Consider the following 15,404-nt stretch of genomic DNA (forward strand, 5'->3'; position numbering starts at 1 on the left):
GCTGTGTCTCTTCAACGGTAAGGAACAGGCTACAAACATTTCTTCATTTCAAAGACTCAGGTCTGCTTTAAAAAAAAAAAGAGGGAGGGGGCAGTCGCTTGAACACTGGAGTCATTAAATCACAGGGCGACACCTTTTAATAGAAAGTCAACAGGTTACAAAAAGGGCGTATAAATAGTTCATGAGCACCTGCCAGTCTGGGCGTGAGAAAGTGCAGCAGCGGTGAAAGGTTTGCTTAAAAGACCAGAGGACAAGCACAACAACAACAACAACAAACGGCCCGTTTGAACCTTGTGACAAATAACACTAGTCATCCACAAGACCCCCCCCCCCTTCCCCTTCCAGCTCAGGCCAGCACGAAAGGGGTTCTCTCCCAACCCCACACAGATCCGTGGAAAGTGCAGGAGAACTGAATGCTGCTTGGGTCCAACGTCATCTGAGAAGAATTCTCGGCAGAGGGCAGAGACGGGTTTTTTTAGCTGAAGGAAGCTTGTGCAGATGTTGACCACCTTCTCTGGGCTACATGATGGGACAGATGCGGCTCCCGTTTTGCTGCATGGGGAGAGGAACAAGTTAGGCTGCAAGACCTTGGGGATGCGCCCCGTGAAGCCAGGCCTGGAAGCGACAGAACCTCTGCTGTGCAAAGGGCACACACAGAGGCGCAAGTCTTAAATCTGGTGAACTGCTCAGCATGTTCCTTTCCCTTCTTCATTTGCAGAGGAGAAGAAGAAGAAGAAGAAGAAGAAGAGTTGGTTCTTATATGCCGCTTTTCCCTACCCGAAGGGGGCTCAAAGCGGCTTACAGTCGCCTTCCCTTTCCTCTCCCCACAACAGACACCCTGTGAGGTGGGTGAGGCTGAGAGAGCACTGATATCACTGCTCGGTCTGAACAGTTTTTATCAGTGCCGTGGCGAGCCCGAGGTCACCCAGCTGGCTGCATGCGGGGGAGCGCAGAATCGAACCCGGCTCACCAGATTAGAAGTCTGCACTCCTAACCACTACACCAAACTGGCTCTCCAAGATGGAGCAAACCAAGATGGACGTCTTCCACTAACAGCAGGGATGTGTCAAGACTGTTGCTTTGAGCAGAGGTTTGCCTCTTCGTCAGCTTAACCAGGGTTCGTTACTAGAGAGGGATCTCCATTTGATAAGCCACCACACTCTGAACACCTGGAGTTATTCGAAGACTTCCATCTTAATACAAGAAGAGCTAGTTCTTTTTACTACCCGAAGGAGTCTCAAAGCGGCCTTCCCTTCCTCTCCCCATGACAGACACCTCCCTGTGAGGTAGGTGGGGCTGAGAGAGCTCTGACAGAACTGCTCTGTGGGAACAGCTCTGCGAGAACCATGACTGGCCCAAGGTCACCCAGCTGGCTGCACGTGGAGAAGGAGTGGGGACTCAAAGCAGGTTCTCCAGATCAGAGGGTTTATTTCCAGCAGATGAGTGCAGGCTTAAATATTAGCACGCTTATGCTCTGCAGTTACAGAAAGCGAACCATGCAGCACTCTGAAGGAAGACCCACGCAAGGACTGAAATTGCACCCATTTTGAACTGAAATTCAAAAAACTGCAAGCCAAGAAATTGCTAGCTTTTAAGAGGGCGAACGATAAGGCAGAAACACTGGAAACATGCCATGGGGAGAAGTTATCACTTAATATCCTAACATTTCACTGTGTGTTCTCTTTGTCGGTGCTGCCCGTCCCAAGAACCCCATTCCCACCTCGCCTTCTCTAGTGGGCTGTAGCAGAAGAAACACACATCAACGATACAGACAAAGAAGAGAGAGGCTTCAATTAACGAAACTAAAGAAATACTATCAGCGTAACTCATTTCCTGGACATTTGAAATTCACCAGCTGCTGGTACGTTTACAGTGGCTTGTTTTCCAGTTCAAGATGGCTAACAGGACGATTGTATTCTTGCACCAACGGATGCAACGGAATCTTCCCCATCGGCACACCTGATCCCAGAGAAGCTGAAGCATCTTGGACAGAAGGCAGGTGACGAAGACAGAGCAGCCACGGATGCAGGAAGCTTGGAGAATTGGGTAAGACCACCAACCATGTGAGGACGGCCATCTTCATTGCAATGTTCAAAATTCAGGTTACTTGCTTAGTGAACACTTTGAAACTGCCAGAAAACAAGAGCTAAGTAATATACCTGCATCTCCCCCTACCACCAAGGAGCTCTCCTTGCCTTCAAAAGAAGCCTGGAGACATGCTCAAGGTCATTCAATAAGTTTTATGGGAATTTGTAGGCATTTGTGGTGTCCAGACTGAGATATTTTATGTGTGACCAACAGATAGGATATTCTTTTATGGTTTAAAAACATTTTGGAGCTCTCAAACTTTCTATTTTTAATATTTGGTTTTATTCCTAAACGTTGTGGTTCTCACCTGCTCTCCAGGTTGGGGTTTTTATTTCCCTTTCTGTTTTTAGTTATTTCTCAGTTCTCACCTACAGTTCTCAGGACTGTCATGAAAACAAAGAATATTTCCTCTTTCTTCTTTATGACTGGTTGTAATGAGAAACAGAAGTTAGCTAGCCATTGCATTGCATTGCAAGACTGCACAGTTGCCTTAAAACAGGTATTCCTGTCTACCTATTTTGAAGGATGCATTGGGTGTCTCTCTACATTCGGGACTCCAGCTAAGCAACCTACTTGAGTGTAAAGCTCCATTTCTTCTCCTTCCTTAGCAGCTTCCTCATCATCAGCATCCTCCACTCCTTCTCCCCTTCGTCTCTCTGCGTAGATAATAGTTCTTTCTGCAGTTTCCTGCAAGCAGAAGAGCACAGCTAAGACACCTTGAGTAAATAGTCTTTCTCAACCAAGGTTTCTTGATGGCTGCATGGGTGGGAGTTAATTGATTTTTATATCCCTGTCTCTGTCTCTCTATATATTTAAAATGTTAAACATTTATTGGGTGATATGACCACAGACACGTTTAGCTGCCCCCCCTCCCAAAATGGCCAGTGACGCCCCTGGAGGGGGTGGGAAGGGGAGGGGCCACAGGTGGGCGTGTCCACACCTCTGCTTCCCAACCCTATTCTGCATCGTCCCACCACTTCTTGGGTTTCTCGAAGCCTGACGAATGTTTCAGGGGTTCCTCGAGGGTAAAAACGTTGAGAAAGGCTGATATAGTCCAAGCAAAGGGCAGACTGGACCGTACACTTACTTCCCCTTTGGCATTGAGGAGAGTGAGGTTGACGTTCTCTCCACTTCCCCATGACTTCTGGGACTTCCAGACAAGAGTCAAGCCAACTTCCTGGAGATCCTCGCTGGCATGCCAGATCTTCAAAGAGAGGCACCGATTTGGTAAGTATTTAAACGGAATGAGTTCCGTAAAGATAATCTCTCAGTTATCTGATTCCGATGACCATGTAACATATAAAATGTATCTACTATAATATATATAATATATAGAGAACATATTAAATATGCCCTGGCAGCAAGGAAAACAAGAGACGACGTTGTCAGTACAATTTCTTTTACAGCAAATATTTTTTTGTATGCTGCTTATGACGTTTTAGGGTTTTAAATAGTCAACTATTCTGTTTTAAGGCTCCTTTCATTTTTTCATATATGTTCAGTAAGCCTGTTGTTTATATTGTTGTTATTTATTACCTACCGTCAGGATTTTAAGGGTGACAAAGCAAGGAGAGGAGCATCAAACTTAACCTACTCTCTACCTCAGGCATTCTCAAGCAGGGTTTCATGGAATGAACCCTGGAGTTTCTTCATGGCTCTGGAAGGGTTGCCCAGATGGGTGGGAGTTAATTTACAAGCTACTGTGTCACTTCTGGGGTTTCTTGAAGCCTGAAGAATATTTCAGGGGTTTCCCGATGGTAAACAGGTTGAGGAACGCTGCTCTACCTGAAGTTCATCTGAAGTTCATCTTAGGATATGAAGAATTAGTCTTTATACGTTGCTTTTCACTGCCCGAAGGAGTCCCGAAGCAGCTTAGGGTTGCCTCCCCTTCCCCACTCCTCCACATGCAGCCAGGTGGGTGACCTTGGGCTTGTCACAGTCCTGATAGTACTGCTCTGACCGAGCAGGCCTGTCAGAGCTCTCTCAGCCTCACCTAACCTGTGACAGATGAACTTTGTTTTGCCCTCTGAAACCCATTTGTGATAAGACTGTTCTAAGAAAGTCCATCATTTTTTGGAGGGGGCGTTCTTAACGCGTTTCTACCCACTTCAGAATGCAGCCACAACTTAATGTAATGTAAGGCCCTGTGTGCTTAAGGTAAAGCCCTGGCAACTACAGCATCGGAAGAGGAGGAAAATGAAACGAAAATGTTCCCACTGACTGTAACTTTTTGACCAGCCTGAAGAGTGAATCCGGTCGGAAACTGGTACATCGTGTCAGATTCGTTTCTGTGTTCTCTTCTGAGCGTCCATCCACTTAGCGACTGATCCTAAAAGCAAGGGGGGCATTTAGAAGAAGAAGAGTTGGTTCTTACATGCTGCTTTCCCCTTCCCCGAAGGAGTCTCAAAGCGGCTTACAGTCGCCTTCCCTTTCCTCTCCCCACAACAGACACCCTGTGAGGGAGGTGAGGCGACAGAGCCCTGAGATTACTGAAGGAGAAGAAGAGTTGGTTCTTATATGCTTCTTTTCTCTACCCAAAGGAGTCTCAAAGCAGCTTACAATCACCTTCCCCTTCCTCTCCCCACAACAGACACCCTGTGAGGTGGGTGAGGCTGAGAGAGCCCTGAGATTACTGAAGAAGAAGAAGAAGAGTTGGTTCTTATATGCTGCTTTTCCCTACCCGAAGGAGGCTCAAAGCGGCTTACAGTCGCCTTCCCTTTCCTCTCCCCACAACAGGCACCCTGTGGGGTAGGTGAGGCTGAGAGAGCCCTGATATCACTGCCTGGTCAGAACAGCTTTATCAGTGCCGTGGCGAGCCCAAGGTCACCCAGCTGGCTGCATGTGGGGGAGCGTGGAATCGAACCTGGCTTGCCAGATTAGAAGCCCGCACTCCTAACCACGACACCAAGCTGTGCAACCTCTAGCTTTCTACGTGGGCTCTTATATCCAGAGTCTGTGGCAGAGGACTCTTGGTCATCTCCTGTGCCATACACAACTCACATTCTTTGGTCTCTCAACTCTGCCCACCTCCTCCCTAAAGCCCTGCCTCAGTCCAAGGCGTATCCTTAGCCAAATACCTGATCCGAATTATTTTTAATTCTCACAAATCTCCCTTCTCCATCGATCTCCTCTATAGAGATGCTTCCCGAAGACGAAGCATGCTGGACGTCCTTGAAACCGATCTTGGGTCCTCGCTTGTCTGCTGGGGTCCGTTTCCTTTTCTTTCCCTGCAGGAAGAGACGGCCCCGGCTGGTGGCAGAACACACACCGACGCTTTCTAAGGCGGGCTCAGAGATTCCTAACCTACAAAAACAAGCCGTCTTTGAAATGAGAGACAATCCGGTTCACAAAGATGAGAGGCACAAGATCAGTTTAATCCCAGGACCGGGAAGAGGCGTAAAACTAGGGATGTGAAATCCCCATTGACCCATCACCAGGACTGGGAAATTCTGTGCCATCAACCTACCGCTTTTCCTCCCTTTCCAGCATTGTCCGGTACGCGCTGATCTCGAGATCCAGCGCCAGCTTTACATCCAGGAGACGCTCGTACTCTTCCAGCTGGGCTTGCATTTGTTGCCGGACCTCGGCCATTTCCCGGTGTTTCTCGGCTACACACCGCCTGTGTGTGTCCCGCTCAGAGTCGATTGTCTTCTCCAGCTCCCGTACTGTGGCCTCCAGCTCCATGATCTTGGCTTCCAAGGCAGCATTCTTAGATTTCAAGGATTTCTTATTTATTATTCCAAGTAGGCACTTCTGTTTTGAACAACCAAGCTAAGAAGACAGCTCGTACTCTAGAACTGAAGTCTGGACCGTCTGAAGTGTGTCTGCCTTTCCCTGGGACACAATTGAGGGCTTACCTGGGATGTCAGCAAATCCAGTCTCAGTTTTGTTTTCTGGAACTCCTCGCGGGTGGAACTGGCAAAGTCACTGTTTTTTGCAGCAGAAAGCCGGGCGTTTTCCACCTGTGGGTAACACGCATTTGTTATCAAATGAAAGCTGGCATTACTCCCTTTAGTTTGAGCCCACATTTAAGAACAAAAGAACAAGCCCAACTGCAGGGTGAAGTTATCATAGAATCATAGAGTTGGAAGGGGCCATACAGGCCATCAAGTCCAACCCCCTGCTCATAGAATCATAGAATCATAGAATCATAGAATCATAGAATCATAGAATCATAGAATCATAGAATCATAGAATCATAGAATCATAGAATCATAGAATCATAGAATCATAGAATCATAGAGTTGGAAGGGGCCATACAGGCCATCTAGTCCAACCCCCTGCTCAACGCAGGATCAGCCCTAAGCATCCTAAAGCATCCAAGAAAAGTGTGTATCCAACCTTTGAAGTTTCATTTTGGAGAGCCAGCTTGGTGTAGTGGGCTAAGAGAAGGAGGAGGGTGGAATCTAAATATAATAAACAAGAGGAGCAGCTTCTATTCTGGAGAGCCGGGTTTGATTCCCCCTTCCTCCATGTGCAGCCAGCTGGGCGACCTTGGGCTCGCCACAGGGGCTCGTGGGAATTGTAGTCCATGCACATCTGGAGGACCACAGGTTGACTACCCCTGGTCTACAGGACTTCCTTGCTATGGGAAACCAGCCAGTCGGACAATACTCCCAATGTAAATTTGCTGAAGCTTTGACAATGAGGGTTCCAGAGCCTGAGAGCAACTCCTGACATCCCTTCCTCCCCTATCTAGTTTTTGTTTGAGCCGCAAAAAAGTTCTGGGTGTTATTAGAGACGGCACCGGGACAACATTATTTAGGTCTGAAATGTACTGGGCCCAGCAGGTAGGGCCACCAAAAAGGTGGATTTCACTCACCGGAGGCAAACAATACTCGCTCCAACCTGGAATTCTAAGGCACGGCAAACAGACAAGTTTGAATTTTTGGTGGCGTTACTGGCAAGGGAACCCCAGCATGCGGGGAGCCGACCTGAAGGGCCAGGATGGTGTGGCATCTGCCAAGGACCTGAACCCACCAGAAGGTCCATCTCTGACCTCTGAGCCTTCTGTACCCACCAGGAAAAGAAGGTTGCTCCAGAAAGCCCTGCAACATTTTATTTTGGGGGGGGAGGGGGGAATCTTCCATTCTGTACCGGAAGAGATACCAGGAAGTTGCAACAGCATGACTTTTGGTGTGGTGGTTAGAAGTGCGGACTTCTAATCTGGCATGCCGGGTTCGATTCTGCACTCCCCCACATGCAGCCAGCTGGGTGACCTTGGGCTCGCCACGGCACTGATAAAACTGTTCTGATCGAGCAGTGATATCAGGGCTCTTTCAGCCTCACCCACCCCACAGGGTGTCTGTTTTGGGGAGAGGAATGGGAAGGCGACTGTAAGCCGCTTTGAGCCTCCTTCGGGTAGGGAAAAGCGGCATATAAGAACCAACTCTTCTTCTTCTTCTTTTGGCCATTCCTTTTCAGACTTTTTGGTGCCCCCGGGACTTAAAGCAAAAGCATCTGTTCCTTGGAGGGGCATAACATGAGCACAGAAGGCAGCGAATTGTCCCAAGGGGGGAGAATCACAAGGACAGACAGCTTGCCAAAACCTGGAGAAGGTCCACGTTACATTGTCCAACACCAGGAGAAACCGAGAAATCCAATTTTAATTCTCTCTGCTGCAAGGATGGCCAACGGGTGTGCCCACCACAGCTCTGTGCAATTAGCCTTCTGCATGCCCAGTGAACGCATACAAATCCATTCTTGTGCATCTCCCTCATGTACCCACCCATCCCCAAGTCACTCACTTGGGCGACGAATTTCCGCTCCACCTGTTCTTTGTAGGCCTCAATTTGTTGCTCGTGCTCCTGCCGGAGCGCTTGGAGGGCGTCCAGGAGTTTGCTCTGGATCTCCTGCTGATGGCCGGACTCGGTTTCTTTTATCTTACTCTCATAAAAGCTCGTCCTCCTTTTAAGTTCCTGGGGGGGTGGGGAGATGGGGAAAGAGTGCAAGACAGGAGAAGTGTTTAGTAAACTCTCTCTCTCTGTTCAAAATCCCATCTCACAAAAGCAAAATAATTAGAGGCTTATTATTGAAATGGGGACCCTCTCCAATTTTTGTTGCTGTCGATTTCACAGATTAGAAAGATATCCGAAGGGGCGTTCGTATCTCTGCAAACATTCATATCAACATCAGCGAATTCCCTTTCAAACAGCCACTGGAATAGATGGTATCACAAGCTCACAAGGTGTGGACATGTCGAAATTAACTAAAACGGACACCATGAACATCTTAAGCCAGGGGTAGTCAAAACTGCGGCCCTCCAGATGTCCGTGGACTACAATTCCCATGAGCCCCTGCCAGCAAATGCAGGAATTGTAGTCCATGGACATCTGGAGGGCCACAGTTTGACTACCCCTGGCTTGAGCGCTCATACAATGCCCCCTGTGTCTCTTCAATATGGCCCCATAGAACAAGTCTCATGCTCACGAAATGAGAGGCAGAGGACTGGAGAAGGTGCTTTTCCTGACACACCATGCATCTGCTGGGGGAGACGGTTCTGCCCACCAAATTCCCACTGATTTTGTGAATTGAGGCAGATTGTGAGTGGGTGGGCAGGAGGGCCTGTGTCCATGCTTAGCTCTTGTGGCCCTTTCTTGCCTGCCCAAGGAAATGCCAGTCGCCATTTTGGAATCAGGAAGTGAATTTCTTCCAAGCCAGACTGGCCAGGGATTCTGGTTTTGTTTTGTTTTTTTGAGGGGGCATCATCTGGAGATGGAATCGGGGTCACTATGGGTGGGCAGGTAGTTGTGAATGTCCTGCATTCTGCAGGGGGTTGGACTAGATGACCCTGGAGGTCCCTTTAGCCCCCACATCCACCCCACTTGAGAAGAGAGATCAGTGCAACCGGAATTTGGGAAGCCTCAGCCAACTAACAGACGTACATCTTTGTGAAGGTTTTTCAGGAACGTCACTTCCTCCCGCAAGGTTTGCATTTGGTTTTCCAGATCTATCCTCTTCAACCTCTCCTCCTGAAGCTGGGCTTTGGTGTCTTTCGCCGTCGACTGAAGCTAGGGAAAAAGAAACATTTTTTTCCCCCACCGTACTTGGAGCTGAACATTTTCGGCCACGGGCTAGGCCTTACAGGCAGCTTCTTACGGAGGTTATTTGGTCCTCGGACTCTTGAAGAGCCTTCTCCAGGGTCCGTTGTCTGCTCAAGGCTGTTGCGAAGTCCGCCTCCCTCACCTGGAGCTGAGCGTGCAAGTCCCTCACCTGAGCAACCGCCAGGCTTAAGTCACTCTCTTTCTTAGAGTTCCTGCAAAATGAACAGGTGGTCAGGACAGGAAGAAGGCTGTTTGCTTCCTCAAAGGAGTCTCAAAGCGGTTTACAGTCGCCTTCCCTTTCCTCTCCCCACAACAGACACCCTGTGAGGTGAGTGAGGCTGAGAGAGCCCTGATATTACTGAAGAAGAAGAGTTGGTTCTTATATGCCGCTTTTCCCTACCCAAAGGAGGCTCAAAGTGGCTTACAGTCGCCTTCCCTTCATCTCCCCACAACAGACACCCTGTGAGGTGGGTGAGGCTGAGAGAGCCCTGATATCACTGCCCGGTCTAAACAGTTTTATCAGTGCTGTGGGGAGCCCAAGGCCACCCAGCTGGCTGCATGTGGGGGAGTGCAGAATCGAACCCAGCATGCCAGATTAGAAGTCCGCACTCCTAACCACTACACCAAACTGGCTCTCAGAGGACCAGAAGATAACTGGGATTAGGCAAAGAAATCACCTGAGGTATACATCCCTAAAGACATAAAAGCTCAGCTCAAATGTTATGAGAAAACACAGCTCATTTTGTCTATGTCACAGACGGACACGGATCCTTCTGGAGCTCAGGGCCTTTTCCCTTCCTGCCTTAATGGACTTAATCTGTGATCCTCCAGATAAACCATGGACTACAATTCCCATGAGCCCCTGCCAGCAAACGCTGGCAGGGGCTCACGGGAATTGTAGTCCATGGACATCTGGAGGGCCGCAGTTTGACTACCCCTGCCCTAGCGGCTCAGGGTGCTGAGCAACATTAAAGCATAAACATTTAAACAGCATTAAAACAGCATTAAAACATAAACGTTACCATAAACTAAGTTTTTCGAAAACATTCTGAAGTGCAGGCCAGGAATTGCAGCTTGAAGACCAGCTTGCTGGGCTGGTTGGACAGATTTAGGCCAAGCTCTCCCCAGCCCACCACCCACAATCAGAAACCTGATAACACTTTTGTCCTCTTGGTTATTTTGTTTTTGCGTTTTATTTACGCATCCACATCAACAGCTGTAGAAGGGCTGGGGTGGGGGGTTAAAGCACTTTTAAGGAGCACTAACAAGCTGGTTAACTGCTTGGGAACTGGAGTTCTGTGCCGGGGGAGCGAGAGATCCTCCTCAAAGATGCTCATAGAATCATAGAGTTGGAAGGGACCTCCTGGGTCATCTAGTCCAACCCCCTGCACTAGGCAGGACACTCACAACCCTCTCGCTCATCCAGTGTAACACTGTAACCCTTGAACCTCAATCGCCTTCCCAAACTATTATTCCCAAGAGTGTGAGTGGGTGGGCAGGAAGGGATATGCCAGTGTTTGTCTCTTGTGGCCCTTCCTTGCATTCCCAGGGAATTGCTGGTTGCCACTGTGGGATGGTCGGTGAATTCCCTCCAGGCCAGGCTGGATTCTGGAGATTTTTGGTGGGAGGGGATCACTTGGGGTCACTGTAGGCAGGCAGGTGGGTGTGAGTCCCTGCACTGGGCGGAGGGTTGGACTAGATGACCCTGGAGGCCCCTTCCAATTACGGCAGAGGTGGCCAAGCTATGCTCATGGATACCTGGAGATCCCCGATTTAGAAACCGCTGCAGGACTGGGATGGATTTCTCCGAACTGGGCCGCTTCCCTGTCTCTTATCCCTCGAAAGGCAGTGAGGCGGAAGAGCGGACAGGAGGGGTCAGCAGTTCCCCAGCCCCCCGACGGTCTCCCGGTCCCCGCTATCTGGGGCTTCGGGCGACCCCAGTGGGGGCTTTCCCGGCCGGAGGGGGCTTGTCCTGCCCTCCACGGCCCGAGCCGAGCCCGCCTCCCCTCGCCTCCTTGCCTGACCTGTCGCGCAGCTGGCGGTGCTGGTCGCGGAGGGCGCCGAGCTCCAGCTGAAGGGCGGCGCGCTGGGCGGCTTGGTCGTCGAGCAGGCGGCGCACCTCGGCCAGCTCGCCCTCGTAGCGCTGGCGCAGGAGCCGGCCCGGGCGCGCCTCGGCCTCGGCCTCGCCCAGGCGCCGCTGGATCGCCTCCCGGCCGCGCACGCCCTCGATGTAGGCGGCCAGGCGGTCGTTCAGCTGCCGCAGCTCCTCCTTCTCCTGCAGGCGGCTCCGGCGCCGCGGCGCGATGGGCGACAGGCCGGCCCACGAGCTCTGGCCAGGGGCACCCGCCGCCGCCGGCGTGGAGAAGCGCAGCGCGGACGCCATCGCCCTCGACGTGGCCGCAGGCGCCAGGCAGGTGCGCAAAGGCGCGCCCACGGACCGGGGCGAGGGGGAGAGAAGAGGCGGGCCTGGCTCCTTTTAAGGGGGCAGGCCGGGCCCGAGCGAGAGCCTCGCCGTCTCCCCGGACACGTCGGCGCTCGGTTGGCCTGCCCAAGGAAACCCACGACCAGAAGCCCCGGCTCAAATTGACCCCCCAGTAGGCAGGAAAGGGTTTATGTGGAGGGGAGGGACAGCCAAAATGCATTTTAGACGGCGGGGGGGGGGGGGGGCTGAGCGGCTGCGCTCTTGTCATCGACGTGCGCTCCACGCCTGGAGGCGGCCCTGCCGGACACACCTGGCCGGGACTGCAGGCAGGTACCTGGCGAGGCGGAGGCCGCGTCCCTGGGCAGCGGGGCCCGTCGGAGCTGATGGGGGGAGGCTCTCTTGTCTGGTATCAGGGGGCAGAGGGGAAAGGGGGCTTCCCGCAAGGGGTGAAGGGCCAATGGGCACGGCCGGCGGACGAAGAGCTGCTGGATGGTCGCTTGAGGAGGGTTGTGGATTGATTGCTAGATGAAGTAGATCAGGGGTGGTCAACCTGTGGTCCTCCAGATGTCCATGGACTACAAACGCTGGCAGGGGCTCATGGGAATTGTAGTCCGCGGACATCTGGAGGACCACAGGTTGACTAACCCTGATTTAGAAGGCCCAGGCAGGATCCCTGCACCTGCTTGGAGCATCAAACCCATCCATCGTTGTCTCTCTAGCAGCAGGATTTAATTAGCTGGTGCTTAAAGGGCCGGCAGGCAGCTAGGTGTGAGTGGGTGAGGAGGCTGGGACCTCTGGAAGTTCTAATCCAGTTCTAATCCAGTTTCGGAGTGGGCAGTCCTCCCTCGAGTGCCCCAGAACTGTACAGAAAGCCCCCGTGGTGGTTGTGGTTAGATCAGGGGAGGAGGCTGTGGGAAGTGGGGGCTCAGAGCCACCCTGGTTCACCGAAGCTCGCTGCAGGATCCTGGAAGAGCTACTTTTGCGTACCCGGCTTTTACTATCGAAAGGAGTCTGCAAGCGGCTTACGATCGCCTTCCCTTTCCTCTCCCCACAACAGGCACCCTGTGAGGCAGCGGAGGCCGAGAGAGCCCCGAGAGAACTGGGACTAGCCCAAGGTCCCCCAGGTAGCCACATGGGGAGAAGAGGGGACTCGAACCTGGTTCTTCAGACCAGAGGCCTCGGGTCTTAATCACGACACCCGGCTGGGGCTTGCATCCCTCCCTTCCCTTCCCCCCTCCCTTCCCCCCAACATGCTCCTCCCTCTAAGGCAGGGCTAGTCGACCTGTGGTCCTCCAGATGTCCATGGACTACAATTCCCAGGAGCCTCTGCCAGCAAATGCTGGCAGGGGCTCGTGGGAATTGTAGTCCATGGACATCTGGAGGACCACAGGTTGACTAGCCCTGCTCTAAGGGAGTTCTTGAGCATAGGTATGGCAGCCAAGCCTTCCCTCCATCTCCGCCTGCTTCATTTCAGTGGGTCATATAGGCGGGGTGGGGTGGGGTGGGGTGGGGTGGGGTGGGGGGCAGGGGTAGCACTCCCCCCTCAGATTAAGCCAATGCCCCTTGCAACATCTGTCCAGCAGATCCTGAATGAGGGACCCATTTGGCATGCAGACACCAGCAAATTCCATCTCCAGCACGTCAGCTCCAAAGGGTTGGGTGCCTCCCCAACCCTATTCTTGCTCCTTTTGGGGTCTCTTGGAGCCTGGGGAATGGTTCAGGGGTGTCTCAAGGGTCAAGAAGCTGAGAACGGTCTTCTGGGTAGGGCCAAGTTTGACGGCCAGCCAGCTGCTGATCTCTGCAAAGGTCCGAGGCACATCCAGAAGTTGCCTGCTCTCCTGCAGCTATACAAAAGGTATAGGTTTTCTCTGTTTTCCTGGGGTGCATTTTAGTCTAAAGAGAAGCGCATCTCTCTCAGATCCCCCTCTTTTGTCTCCCCACTACGCCTAACACCTTGTTTAATTTTTAAAAATTAATTTCCCAAAAGACGTGTGAGGAATCTCTATCTCCCCTTCTTTGCCCCTTGCTGGGGTCCCGTTTGGACCCCGGGGTCACTCCAGACCCCCTTGAAGAAGAAGAAGAAGAGTTGGTTCTTATATGCCACTTTTCCCTACCCGAAGGAGGCTCAAAACGGCTTACTGTCTCCTTCCCATTCCTAGATCCCGCTCTGCAAAACTCCCGTGGCCAGCTGCCCGGTGAAGCCGAGAAACAGTTTCTCCCTTTGTCCTCACCCCACCTTTAACCCGAGGGGGACCTCCGGGGCGCCCCTAACCCCGGAGTTACAGGCCAACGCGTGTGTGTGTGTGTGGGGGGGGGGGGATCGAAGCGCAACCGGATTTTGCGACGGGCCGGTCCGCTGCGGATCGGCCCGCGGCCGCGAGGGGGCGCTCGCTTCCCAGGCATCCGAGCCGCGGCTCCCAGCGACAGGTTGGGGATTGGAAGCGGCGCCCCCGGCCAAGCCCTCCGCGGGGTCCGGCCGACTTCCCTGACGCGCCTGGCTAACTCGGGCGGCGCGGCCGGGAGACGCGGGCACTGGCGCTGCCGCTCGCTCCCGAGCCGTCTCCGGCCTCTCCGATCGGGCAGCCCCGGGAGAACCGGCCCAGGCGCGCCTCCGCTGCCCCGGGAGACGACAAGGCGCCGCCCCGACGGCCGCTCCTTCGTTTGCTTTTCTTTTTTTGGGGGGTGCGCCAAGGAGCTGCTATTCGGAGAGCTGCAGGTAAGCCCCCCCCCCTGCCGAGTTGCTGCAGGTAAGCCCCCCCCCCCTTGCCGAGTTGCGCGCTGAAGCTTCGGGCGGTGGGACGCGTGTCCCGTGTGAATGCGGCGTCCACGTGTGCGCGAAGGCTGGAAGCTCCGGGAGCTGAATGGGGGTCGCGCGGGGGTTTGCGCACCGTCGTCTCGCTCGGGGCTGCTCCGGCAATCGGCGGTCCCTTGGCCCGAGGGGCGGGAGGGGGGGGCAGGGGAGCGGGGGTCGTCCAAATGGACCCCGGCCGTCGAACAGCGCTTCAGCAGCCTTGGTGTCCCCCCCTCCTCCATCAGGGCGGGAGGCTCGGCGGGAGCCCCCACTGCAGGTCCGCCCGCTTCGGATGTGGCCGTCCAGCCGCGACGCTCCCGGAGGCAGGCGAGCCGGAGCCCCCGGCAGGTGCCCCGAGCGGCGAGCAGGTGGCCGAGCGGCGTCCGGGGCGCCCGTTTCCCCCCCTGGAGGGCAGCGGCGGGGCTGAGGGAGGCGCTGGAGGGGCGGCCGTCGGCGCCCTGCCACAGGTGAGGTGCCAGCAGACGGAGCAGTCTCTCTCTGCCCATGTGCAGAGGGCGGCCCTGCGGCTTGTGTCTCCCTGTTTCTTGGGATAGATTCCAGGAAGGGCGGAGCCACTGCAGAACTGAGAAGATACTCTGCACATGGGCAGAGGGGTTTGGCTAGCCTTCTGTCTTGGGGAAGGCATTTTGTTTTTTGTTAATTTTTAACCCCCGGGGAGCACTGCCAGCTCTTACAGAGTGTCCTAAAAGACTAGGCATTTATTTCCATGCCAGCTTTCCCAAATCACGACCTGCTTCGTCCCATCTCCGCCCCATGGGCTCTGACCCCCCAAGAGCTCATTCTGACCTGGACGTGGCCAGTCTTTCGAGGACTTTGGCCTGATGTGGCCATGAGCCACGGTGGTGTCATGGTTAAGAGCAGCACTGGGTTTGATTCCCTGCTCCTCCCCATGCAGCCAGCTGGGTGACCTTGGGCTGGCCCCAGTCCTGTTAGAGCTGTCCTCACAGAGCAGTTCTGTCAGAGCTCTCGGTCCCGCCTAACGCACAGAGGGCCTGTTGTGGGGCGAGGAAGGGAAGGCGATTGTCAGCCGCTTGGAGAC

The 15,404-nt window shown here is 53.4% G+C and overlaps 2 protein-coding genes across 4 annotated transcripts in view; one reads left to right on the forward strand and one right to left on the reverse strand.

The window, feature by feature from the left end:
- Positions 1-119: 119 nt before the first annotated feature.
- On the reverse strand, positions 120-11,665 carry LOC143827596 (lamin-B3-like). 2 transcript variants are annotated; one of them, XM_077317253.1, is made up of 11 exons: positions 11,156-11,660; positions 9,187-9,343; positions 8,973-9,098; positions 7,836-8,006; positions 5,946-6,050; positions 5,555-5,796; positions 5,166-5,391; positions 4,310-4,417; positions 3,176-3,292; positions 2,662-2,775; positions 120-552 (listed from the first exon to the last, which is right to left on the reverse strand). In XM_077317253.1, the coding sequence occupies exons 1-11, from the start codon at positions 11,512-11,514 to the stop codon at positions 520-522; spliced, it is 1,758 nt and encodes a 585-aa protein (XP_077173368.1). In that variant the 5' UTR covers positions 11,515-11,660; the 3' UTR covers positions 120-519. The 2 variants fall into 2 exon arrangements, with proteins under 2 accessions (XP_077173368.1, XP_077173369.1); XM_077317254.1 differs by lacking the exons at positions 2,662-2,775; positions 3,176-3,292 and having other exon boundaries at positions 11,156-11,665.
- The window catches only part of ADAMTSL3 (ADAMTS like 3), a 231,641-nt gene continuing 216,785 nt past the window's right edge, over positions 549-15,404 (forward strand). The window contains exon 1 of one of the 2 annotated variants that reach the window (XM_077317250.1): positions 549-2,046. The gene's annotated coding sequence lies outside the window, so the exon portion shown is untranslated. Of the gene's footprint in view, positions 2,047-13,999; positions 14,270-15,404 lie in introns of those variants that run through there. The other variant, XM_077317249.1, reaches the window with a different exon arrangement.

This window comes from Paroedura picta, chromosome 18 (genome assembly GCF_049243985.1).
Source record: "Paroedura picta isolate Pp20150507F chromosome 18, Ppicta_v3.0, whole genome shotgun sequence".
Lineage (NCBI taxonomy): Eukaryota > Metazoa > Chordata > Lepidosauria > Squamata > Gekkonidae > Paroedura > Paroedura picta.